Source organism: the organism of the source record quoted next, unplaced genomic scaffold (assembly GCF_019419815.1).
Source record: "Pyrus x bretschneideri cultivar Hongxiangsu unplaced genomic scaffold, Pyrus_bretschneideri_v1 Contig47, whole genome shotgun sequence".
Classification (NCBI taxonomy): Eukaryota; Viridiplantae; Streptophyta; class Magnoliopsida; order Rosales; family Rosaceae; genus Pyrus; species Pyrus x bretschneideri.
In genome coordinates this window covers 2,798,217-2,810,248 of record NW_025999784.1, presented here as the reverse complement: position 1 = coordinate 2,810,248, position 12,032 = coordinate 2,798,217, and the positions used below count along the sequence as shown (strand labels likewise).

Here is a 12,032-nt window from a genome sequence, read left to right as displayed (position 1 = left end):
TTGTTTGCATTTATATTGTTTTTTAACCATAAGATGATCTTACACTAAATTAATCTACTACAAAAAAATCTTCAGATTTAATTGCAAAAGTAGATTATATTATTCTACCTAACTAGCTCGTTTAGAATAGATTTTATAACTAAAATCACTTTTTGTTAAAATATTTTTTGAATCAATATTTAGTAAAAAATGCAAATGAATCCTTGAACAGTAGTTGAAGTGCTTCAACTTTCTATAAAAAGCACATAAACCATGCTTCTTGCAAGAAACATTTTAATGTTTTTGAAATTCAAAAACACTTTCAATCATTAAAAACACTTCCAAACAAGTCCTTGAACGCTTACTTTGGACAAATTGGTCAAAATGACCATTTCTTCATTTATCATCCACTGAAGTACACCAATCAGATTGGTGTCTTTGAAAATAACAGGAGGCATTGCCTCAAAAATACAAAATATAAAGGTGAAAAAAAAAACAAAAACAAAAGATAAAATGCCCTCAAGAGCACATTAAAACCCCTACTAAATATGTGATCATCACAGAGTTATTAATCCAATAAAAACATGATTTCTCATCCATTTGATCGCAATAGAACGTGTGGATTCAACCCTCCCTTCCTCTCAAATGATTCACTTGGCACTGGCGAGCTCAGTGCGGAGGAGCTTGGCGGCAGCAACCATGTTGCTGAGCGCCGGCTTCACTTCTGTGTACTTGCGGGTCTTGAGCCCACAGTCGGGGTTCACCCACAAGATGTTGGTCTCCAGCACTGCAAGCATCTTGTTGATCCGGTCAGCAATCTCGTCGGTTGATGGTATTCTGGGAGAGTGGATGTCATACACACCAGGGCCAATTCCAGCACCGTACTTGACTCCCTCACGGAAGACTGACAGGAGCTTCTCATCAGAACGAGAGTTCTCAATGGTGATCACATCAGCGTCCATGTCAATGATTGAGTGGATGATGTCGTTGAAGTTGGAGTAGCACATGTGAGTGTGAATCTGCGGGTTTTAAAACAAAACCAGTTAAGAAAATTGCACAGGAGAATAGAAAATAAACATAATGAGTAGAATTGACGCGAATATTGAGGCAGAATAATACCTGGGTAGTGTCCTGGACACAACTGTTGGTGATCCTGAAGGAATGCACAGCCCAATCCAAGTAGAAAGCATGTTCAGACTTCCTTAGAGGCAATCCCTCTCTCAGAGCAGCCTCATCGATCTGAATAACACTGATACCAGCCTTCTCAAGATCCTCCACTTCATCCTTGATGGCCAAAGCAATCTGGTAGGTGGTCTCGAACCTGGGCTGGTCATTTCTGACGAAAGACCAGTTCAGGATAGTGACGGGGCCGGTAAGCATACCCTTCATTGGGCGGGCAGTCATGCTCTGAGCAGCAGATGACCAGAATACAGTCATAGGCTTGGGGCGGCTCACATCACCGTAGATGATTGGTGGCTTCACACATCGAGATCCATATGATTGCACCCACCCATTGGCGGTAAAGGCAAAGCCAGATAATTGCTCTCCGAAGTACTCAACCATATCGTTCCTCTGCAATGAGAATAACCAATAATGAATTGAAGGAACAAGTATAAAGGACTGAAAAAATGAACAAGACATTTATATATGAAAGCTTACCTCAGGCTCTCCATGAACAAGGACATCAATGTCTAGCTCTTCCTGAAGTTTAACAACCTTATAAATTTCTTCCTTGATGGCCTTGACATATTCCTCCTCAGAAATCCTGTGAAAAGAACCATCAGCACGTTTACTCATGCATTATTAATAAAATTGTGATAATTTCACAATTTTTTAAAAACACTAAGGAACAATTAACTTCACTCACTTCTTGGCCTTGTACTCACGGCGGACCCTCCTGAGTTCAATGGTCTGAGGGAACGATCCAATGGTGGTGGTTGGGAGAATTGGAAGGTTAAGCTTCTTCTGTTGAGCATCGAGTCTAGCACTAACATTGGTAGCACGACGGTGGTCAGAACCCTTCAAAGCAGCAGCCTGAGAAGAAAAAGAAATGGTCAACTCAAAGTACAAAACCATTTTAGCCACATGTCAATTTGAAAGGCACATGAATGGAAAATGAAGCACTCACAGCCTTCTGAACAGCCTCATTGGTCACCCTTGGGGAGGACTTCCTTGAAGCCTGGGCAGCGGCATTAGCAGAGAAAAATGCCTGATGACAAAAACCGAAAAGGTGAGTTCTTATCATGTTACAATACCACACAAGAAGAAAAGATAAATTAATCAAACCGTGAGAAACCAATGCTGAATCGAACAAACTCAAACTCCAAAATGCAGCTCATGTTAGACTGCTCACTACTCCAACTTTATGACTATGACCTATAACAGACCCAAAAAAAAAAAAAACAAAGGTTTTACCTCGTCCTTGTGACCAGCCAAGGCCTTGGCCAAAGCATTAACTTCAATAATTTTCTGGGCAGCAAAAGCCAGCCATGACTTAATTTCGTGGTCGAGCTTGGTCTCATTGACAAGGTCAACAGCGGTGTGAAGAAGAGAGCTGGAGGTGGAGACAACAAGTTTATCTGCAAGGACAAACAATTAATGATATACAAGTTTTAAAAGACGAAATTACTTCACAAAGAACTGCAGAAAAAAAAACTGAATACCTTTTCCAACAATGCCTTCAAGGGTCTTCAATGTGCTTAGAGAGGCAGAAAGATCATTAGCCCAGATGTTCCTTCCATCAACCACACCAGCAAAGAGGTACTTTCCCTTGGGGAATTCACTCTTAATCAAATCCAGGGTCTTGGTACCACGGACCAAATCAAAACCATAAGCGGTGACACCCTTCAAGCTAGTGAGGGTCTTGAATGCCGCAGCAGGAACATCAGCAAAGTAGGTTTCAATAAGAACATTCAAGCCAGATAGAGCTGACTCCAGTTCAGAGTAGGCACCAGTGAATGCTTGCAACTTGTCGGATTCAAGATCCAAAACAAGTGTGGGCTCATCAAATTGAATCCATGAAGCTCCAGCTGCCTTAAGCTCAGATACAACTTCCCTGAAGAGACAATCATAGTTGGAACAATAATGTGAATACTTCAACTTAACAAAATAAAAAAGAAATATATACGATACATAAAAAGAAACCCAAGTATCTTACTTATAGATAGGAAGAATTTTAGGAAGAAGAGAGAGAAGAGAAAAGGTCTTCTCAACACCCTTGGCTGGCTTGGACAGCAACAAGTATGACACTGGGCCAACAAGGACTGGGACAGTATCCACTCCAAGCTGCATAAGAGAGATTGATATACATTAACACATAACTTGAATAAAGATGGTAAGTAGGATAAGTTGCACCATTTCTAATCGGGTCCCCCAGCAAGGATTGCCCTTTCAGATATGCATGTGTGTGCACCATGTGATTCTCCTCCTATGTGTGTATACATATATAAAAACAAAATTGTTGAATCATATTTGAGGGATCGATTAAGTAGGATGTCCTTTAGATATGTGTATAGATAAAGTGAAGCAAAACCACCATGGCAAACAAGTTTAGCTCAAGTGGCATGGGGTGAAATGTAGCTTTCAAGTTTTAATTCTATGACCGAATAAACAAAAAACAGAACAAAACCAATAGTACAAAAACATACAACCCTAAGCATGTAAAACACTCTTAAAAAATAATGCTACAACCAAGATATTAAGTTTCTCCTTTTACCGTTCTAATTAACACCCAACTCAAACACTCAAATTAAAAAGAGTATGAAAACAAATACATACCGCCTTAGCCTCCTTGTATTCCTCAACAGCCTTGTGAGAAGCATAAGAGAAGTTCACATCAGGGCCCAACTCAGGGACAATGAAATGGCTGTTTTAATACATCAGTTAAAGTTAGTATAAAACTATCAATTTATGCTACTTGGAAGCTTCAAATCCACAAAATGCTCAGAGATGGTTCACTTACTAGTTGGTATCAAACCACTTGGTCATTTCCATAGCAGGAACTGAGGCATTTCCTCTGGCCATGGAGAAGTATGTATCGAATCCAATCTCACCGCCGTTCCACCCATATCTTGGTGGGACAGCGCCAAGCAATGCAGTGGTGTCAAGCACCTGATCGTAGTATGAGAAGGTGTTGCTGGGAATGTGCTTGATCCCGGCATCGGCCATCTGCTTCCAGATGGAAGATCTGAGATCAGCAGACACCTTCTGCAAGTCCTCAGCACTGCTCTTGCCATCCCAGAAAGATTCAAGAGCAAACTTGAGCTCTCTCTTAGGGCCCATACGGGGATATCCAACAATGTGAGACGCCATTTCTCTGTTCGATCAGATCAAGATGTAACAAAGTTTAGCTGACTTAATCAACAACTAGGACAACACATATTATGCATAAAAGCTCGGAGATTTATCCATGATATCCAATAACAAGAAACTTCGACTTGCACAATTCAAACTCAAAACTCATTGATCTAAAGTCCAATCATACCAATCATTCAACAAAGCAAAATTAAAACACTTCTTCATTTTAATTTAAGTACTATTAAGTTTATACCCGTTTAAAAAAAAAAACACACACACACACACACACCCCAAATTCACAGAAGTGTAATTATTTAGAGTTGTGTAACAAAATCAAAACAGAAATTAGATAAATTTGAGACAATAGAAAGCTCAGAGAATAAATTTCTTTATCAAATCCAATCACAGATCAGAGAAAGCACGACCTTAAACACAAATCTTCGTACTTATAGATCTAATGTTTAAAGCAGGCAATTTCATCTTCAAATCGCAGTATAGTTTAGAAATGGTTCAAAGAGAAATGCTCTCACTTCTAGATCCAATCTTAAAAGAACTGGAATTTATCTGAACCACTAAACAAAATCCATATTTTTTTTGGCCTTCTCCTAAAGAAAATCTTAACCGCTCAGAAACAGTGATCTACTGCAAAACCCAAAAACCCGATAGCAGATCTAGGGATTCAAGCACCACAACAACACACTCAGATCCCCAACCCAAAATCCAAGTGCCAGCAATTCGTTAACTCAATCAAACCAAAGGGGTATCCAAAAAATCCAAAATTTAATCAAAACCCACCACAGAATCACAGAAATGGACACTAACCAGTACAGATCTCAGCCTAAGACAAGAAGAAAAAGATCAAATCTTTGAAAGAAAAAGGAAAGAAACAGCAAAATGGGTGGGAAGCAGGAGGGTTCTAGATCACGTTGGCATGGCAAAACAATTGGAAATCCACAGAGAGAAAGCGATACTGGACGAGAGAGACAGAATAAGAGAAGGGAGTAAATGAAAGAACGGCTACTCGTACCTTTCGGAGAGATAGAGAAGACTGGTTCTTTCTTTGGGGGTTCACTTCTTCTTCCCTATCAGTATTGTTAGCAGAGAAGAGAGCGGAGCGAGTTCGAATGCTTCCCTCTTGCCGTATTTATAGCCAAAATCTACTGCCAGATCTGGGATTATCAACTTTTCTTTTTATTTTTTATATTTGTTTTCTGATTTTAAATTTTATAGAAAGTTTCTTTAGTTATGGCAACGCCAAACTACTCTCTTCTTGTTCTCCAAAAAAAAAAAAAAAAAAAAACCTACTCTCTTCTTATATTTTCGATTTCATTTGTCAAAATTTTTGTTAGATTAGTCATCAACAGGTGTTTGAACTTACGTTGTTATGCAAGAGCTCAAAACTTTTTCACTACTGTAGTAAAAGCCACTTGCATATTTTTCTGTTAAGTACTAAAATTTTAAGAACATTAATTAAAATGGATTAAACAATTTATAATTTAGAAAAACTTAACAATCAAAATCATCAAGTAAGCGGGAATGCATGGAAAAATTGGTAATAATCTTTTTTTTATTTATTTATGGTAATTCTTTTATTTATATTTGACACTAAATCCGTGGTGTTTTTTTAACTATTTTGGAGTGACGCGCTTGTTGTGGCTGTGGGTGGTGGGTGGTGGTGGTGAGATGATGGTGGGTTTTGGGCGACGCGGTAGGTGAGGGCATCAGGTGGGGCCGACACAATATGTTTGGGCAGTGGGTGGAATCTGAAGAGAATTTTTATTAGACTTGAGGCTGTGGAGTTGGAGGAGTTATTTTGTGTGGTTATCTGTTAGCGCCAGCCTATTGCTTTGAGTTAACTCATAAAAATTTAAAAATCAAGTAATACCGTACTTAGATCATCTCCAACCCTGCCTGTAAATGGAAGGAAACTTGCTTTGTTTGTTTAAGTTCTGGAAATGAAAGAGAGTATCAGTAATAAAAACGATTGTTGGTGTAATATTTTTCGAGGTTTAAATAACACAATCGGTGAAAGAAACAGTTGTTAAACATCTTCATAGTAAATTAAAAACAACAACGTTGTTGTAGTTTGAAAACTAACGAAATTTGTTCAGTCGGGAAGCATGGGTTGAAAATGATCTAGATTCAGTTAAGTCAAAATTTTGGTTTCCTTATATTGTAACAAACAAAGACTAAATTATTCTCAATAACATGTCTTAGAAGTTAGAACAATTTCCCTCGTTGGGTAAGGTCAAGGGCAGCCCAATGGCAATTACTATTCACTCAGAAAAGTAATTCTCTCTGTGCAATTCTACTCATTTTACAATTATCATGACGATTACTATTCACAAATATATTTTTTAAACACATAATTATGTTATTTAATAATTAACGGACATGTTAGATTTTTGGTGCAAAAGTGAAAATGATGGTTGAGTATATATAGGAAAACATATATAACAATTTTATATTTTTGTAAATAATAGTTTAGATTCTTTAGATATTTCTAATTTTCTCTCTTTTAAAAAAAAGAACTCTAGTTTTAAAATTATGAAAATATTGGAACGTTCAATCCCTCATATTTGGAAATCGAACGGTTGAACTCACGCCACGTGGCTTAGCAGTTGAGACTCTTTTTTTTTTTTTTTTTCGTTGCCCCACGATAGCCCTCACATGAGCTTCACTCGCCTAGATCAAGCGTGCAATGCAGACACAAAAAAAAAAAAAAAAGTTGAAACATCATGACAGGGTCAGCCACGCCAACATTTTGCCCTCCTCATTTTTGACCGCGAAGCTAAAGGCAGCAGGTGGAATTGCCCTTATTGCTTGCCCAGTTTATAGTAAGGATTTGACCTCTCTTCTAAGGAGCATATATATATATATATATATATATATAGTGCATGTGATTGAATTTACAATAGAGATTATTTAGAGGAGAAATGAAAGATGAAGGGGAAAGAAAATCGGAAATTGAATAGTGAGGTGAATTCTTAAAAAAGAGAGAGTTTCACAAAATTATTGATCGGTAAATTTGTCTTTTTAGTGAGAACGAAAGAGTAGGAATATGTAGCCCACCTACTCAAGAGTCAAATCAAATGACGGCAAGTGTAAGCCACCCATGATTGGTACTGTATTATAAAATACACAACCTTCGTAATACATACAAACCTAGAGATGTTGGATCCTATCGTCACTCTTTATTGTAATATAAATTATTTTAAATTTTTTATTTAAAATCAAACACAAATAATACCTAATAGAAACTAGCCGCATCATATATGACGAATAATTAAGTTGTGAGGATCATTAGAATCATCACAAAGAGGATTCTCATCCCAAACCTAGCTCTCCCAGTTGAGTCAGCATTATTAGTTTCTCACGCACCCCAACAATGTTTGGTCCAACATTCACAAGCATTAGTAAAGTTTTACTAAATTTTTTATTTCTTTTTTTTTAGAGAATTGTTATTGGTACTCTAAATTCTTTATTCTACACTTAAAACTTTCTATATTTAAAAGGAAAAATACATTTATGAGGAGTGTAGAATGAGATTTTTTAAGTGTCAATAACACTTTCCTTTTTTTCTAAATAAAAATTATATATATAAACAAATGACAGTCAAATCAAATTAATTTTAAAAATAAAGATTCAGACTCGGAATGCAGATGAGAAAATACGCTGTTGTCGTCGGATTGACTTAAGTTTAGTAACGTGTTATTTTGTGTAACTTGTAATGCTTTATAAAATTGGATGAAAATGATTGAAAAAAAAACAAGGGAGAAAGTTGGTGAGTTCCTTTTTTTTTTTTTTTTTTTTTTCCCTCAGAGTTGGTGACTGAAGTTTGTGGGAGGTTGGTGGCGGGCCCACTTGTTTGCACTGTTGTTGGGAGACTAACATTTTCCTCAATTAATTATTAGTTAATGCACTAAATGTTGTGTGAATTACCAAATATACCCTTTGATTAGTGTGCAAAAATGCTGCAGGTACATGTTTTATTGCTGAGTGAGTTGGTGGAATGGGATCAGAATTTATACTTAAAACGCACGATAATATTAGTAAATTATAACATGACAGTGCCATGTGATTTGGATTTTTCTAGGATTTTTTGTTAACCTTTTCAAAATAATAACCTCACTTCTAAACAAGTTAAATTTCTATTTTGTTTGCTCTTTGATTATGCAATTAGTGAGACTACTAGTTTGATTCAATGTTTAAAATATCTGTATCGGTGGAAATATTGATATACAAAATTACTAGAAATATCGGTGGATATATTAATAGCAAGTCGATATTGGTTGCATTCAATGAAAATTTGCTTAAAAACTATGGAAATTTAAATGAAAGTTTAGGGAATGTCAAATATTGGTTTAGACGAAATATAAGAGTTAATTTGTTATTTAACCCATAAGTCTGAAATATCAACAAAATCTGTCAATTTTACTCTAAATTTAAAAGCTTCTATAATATTTTTCAATATTTTTTTACAGAAATATCAACCGTAATGAATAAATTTCAAACACTATTTGAATCTTACGTACTTGTAGCATAAGTAACAATCGTCCTTGGTATTGCCAACAATGAATACAATCTTAAGAGTTCTAGGAAGTAGAATTTTTTCGTCATTCTCTTGTAAAAATAGATTAAGATAATGTAATTTCTTCACATGGGCAACTCGTTACAATTTACTGTTTTAGCTTAGGTCACAAACATTTTAATTAGAGACATGGTTTGACTTTAATCTTGTATTCAAACTTAAATATGAAGGATTTGTTACGTTTAGTATTTAGTCTCAACTCACCTTAAAAAAAATGATTGAATGTAATTAAAAATTCTTTAGGTATAAGTAAAGAGAGATACGATGTCCGTCCACCTATCCTATTTTTCGACTCACTTCATAACTAAAATATAAATGACAAAATTGTATAAATTGGTTAGAAAATAAGACACAAGTATAAACATGGTAAGCGGTAGAAAACTAAGAAAAACATAAGAAATCATTTTTACTTAAGTTTTCAGAAAAAGAAGTTGAATTTGAGTGCAGAAAATTAAGCACACTGCTCTAATCTCTAACTGCGCCTAGGTTTGCAATACCTTAATTTTAAAACCGACCCACGTCTCTTGTAAACTTTGAGCTTATTGTAATTAAATATTAACATAGTCCATTAATATGCTAATATGAACTGTCGCTCAAAGAAGATTCCACTTTTCCATCCGATCCTATCGTCATGCTTTGCAGAAGTTAATTTGAAATGACACTAACGCCCATAGAGCAACAAAATGAACCCTTCTTATTACTTTCTCACTATCTCTCGCCCTAATTACTTTATCTGCCAATAGCTTTGACAATCTCAAAAATCACCCCATAAAATCTAACTAATTAATAATCATCCACCACGACCCCTATATATACTAGCTGAGCTCCAACTATTGTATCGTAATAAATCTTCAATTTTTAACTATTTCAAATTTTCTTGCTCTACTTTCTCTTCCTATTTCTCCAGTTCTCCTACTTCTTCCTCACCTGCATTTCACGTATGAGATTTCCAGGTTAGAAACAACGATTTCAGATATCAATGTCTTGGATCGGTATAAGATTGTGGAATTTTCCAGTAGTTAAGAGTCTTGGTGCATCATTAGTTGAACCATGCCTCTCAGATCTCTCCAAAAACCTTTGAGTTGACTTGTGTGAGGGCAAGCTATGTTCCCCTGAGGGATTGTCTGAGACCGGTGCCGAGCTCGGTAGTAGTCTGACTGCAAGAAGAAAACGGTTGGTAAGAGTCTAAGAGACAACAATTTCAGATATCTGCTCATGCATAGTTGTTTACATTCTTTAACGTACCACAGCTTTCTTTTGCCAAAGTTGTTTTGCGTTGAGTTGAACTAGTAGATTGGATAAGTGCAAGATGATTGGCTAGCTTGGGATAATCTGTGGAGTGGGTTTTTGGGGACCTCTACGTTTTCGAATCTGGATTTGTGAGCAAAAGAGGAGTGCCGATTACTGCAGTCCCCAACGACTTTTGAAAGAAAAACATTTTCCTAGTTCCTCTTTTTGGCATGCTACTTAGGGATCTTCCCTTTGTAGTACGTGTTGTTAGAGAAGTATTTTGCGAGAGAATTCTTCAGTTGGGAAGCCGAGCATGTCGAATTACCATAGAGACAGGCCAAAGGTCCCTTCCAATAACACTGATATTGTCCCTATCTTAGTAATTACTACATGCACAATCTGTCAAAGTGTGAAATTTTATTTCAAAAGGCTCAATATTAGTTGAAGTGGGATTAGGATATTTAAAATCTTCTTTTCTCAAATATACGGTCGATGTGAGATATTTTGATGTAGATGTAGGAAATTGTGTCTCTATTAAGGTTTTGGAATGATAGGTGGTGTGCGCACATATGCACAAATGAGTACGAGAACAATTGTGAGTGAAACAAATAACAATAGCAAAAGATAAAGAAAGGAAATCAAACAAGAACATTAAGGGTGCATTTGTTACACCGGACTGTCTCGGACTGAACTAGCTTTGACTAGACTAAACTGGACTAACTTAGTGAAGTGTTTGATGCAGTGTCGGACTAAGAAGTTGGACTCTAATATTCTATTTTTAAATATATATATATAATACAATATTTTATCATTAATTTAATGTAATCTACCAATTTATTATTATTATTTTATCATTTGCCCTTTCGCTAGAATCATCTTCTTCCATCATTTTTATCTCCGCACATTGCCTCCTTCCCCTTTCCATTTTTTCTGACTTTTTCTCCTTCATTTTCTCAGTACCACTGTCTCCCTCCCCTCTATCTTTTTTGTCCCATTTCACCCCCATTCACTACTCTACTTTCCTCCCTCTATTACACACGCGATTAGAATTATCATCATAAGAGACTTGCCTCCCAAATTCTCAATTCCCCAAAAAAACCCCAACTCATCCCTCTCAAGCTTAGGATCACCAATTCGAGTGGCGGCCATGGCGATTTTCCCGTTCAGCTCCTTCTCTCTCTTCCCTTTGTTTTTTTTGTCCAAATCCCTCCCTCTCTTCCCTCCGGCTCTTTTCCTTTCCAATCACTAGGTGGTAATCGGAACTGGGTTCTAAGAGTTTAAGTTGCAGGGGCTGCAGTCAGTGAAGAAGGCTGCTTGCGACGGATAGGGAGAAGACAAGAGAGTGGCAAGATCTAGTCCTGGCTAATACCATACTTTAAGTCGGGATTAGTTAGCGCCAGTTAGCGAGGCCCGGAGTCGAGGCGAGTCCGAGCTAGCGTCATTAAAGCTAAGCCTTTGCTGCGCCAAACAGTGGACTACACTAGCTATTAGTTTAGTCCAATCCATTAAGAGCTAAGGATGTCAAACAAACACGCCCTAAGACCTATACTAATTTGGCTGCTAAACTTTACGTGCAGTTTGAAGAGGATGCAGTGGTAATTTTCTATGATGAAAGAGAGCTACAAGGCAGTACCTTCGGTATGAAACACTTTTAACTTTATAAATACATGTCTCTAATAAAAGTATTTCTAGCAAAACATATTATGAGAGGCTTTTGGTTGATACAGATCATAATTCAGGTGAAAGGCAAATAAACGAATACACAGTGTGCCAGAAACGAAAAGTGATTAAATGTAATCATCATCTACCACTAAAGTTTGATTTCTTAAAAAAAAAACAATTAATTAAAGTTTGTCTTGGGTATCTGAGATCACATTGCTATATAAAATGTCGGTGGTGACGGTGAGGGAGAAATTAAGAGTAAAGGTATTCATAT

At 36.6% G+C, this 12,032-nt stretch overlaps 1 protein-coding gene across 1 annotated transcript; it reads right to left on the bottom strand.

The window, feature by feature from the left end:
* Nucleotides 1-344: 344 nt before the first annotated feature.
* On the bottom strand, nt 345-5,460 carry LOC103956242 (5-methyltetrahydropteroyltriglutamate--homocysteine methyltransferase). Its single transcript, XM_009368209.3, has 11 exons — nt 5,303-5,460; nt 3,941-4,294; nt 3,757-3,844; nt 3,137-3,264; nt 2,643-3,034; nt 2,395-2,558; nt 2,108-2,188; nt 1,847-2,013; nt 1,639-1,744; nt 1,099-1,551; nt 345-998 (listed from the first exon to the last, which is right to left on the bottom strand). Exons 2-11 carry the CDS (start codon nt 4,288-4,290, stop codon nt 630-632), a joined length of 2,298 nt encoding a protein of 765 aa, XP_009366484.2. The 5' UTR covers nt 4,291-4,294; nt 5,303-5,460; the 3' UTR covers nt 345-629.
* Nucleotides 5,461-12,032: the final 6,572 nt, after the last annotated feature.

Bases quoted from the DNA above. Each gene is read 5' to 3' on its own strand.
- LOC103956242 (XM_009368209.3), bottom strand. From the start codon at position 4,290: ATGGCGTCTCACATTGTTGGATATCCCCGTATGGGCCCTAAGAGAGAG. The intron at 3,845-3,940 runs GTAAGTGAACCA...GTATTAAAACAG, and splicing joins AAGTGGTTTGATACCAACTA to CCATTTCATTGTCCCTGAGT. The intron at 3,035-3,136 runs GTAAGATACTTG...TTGTCTCTTCAG, and splicing joins AAAATTCTTCCTATCTATAA to GGAAGTTGTATCTGAGCTTA.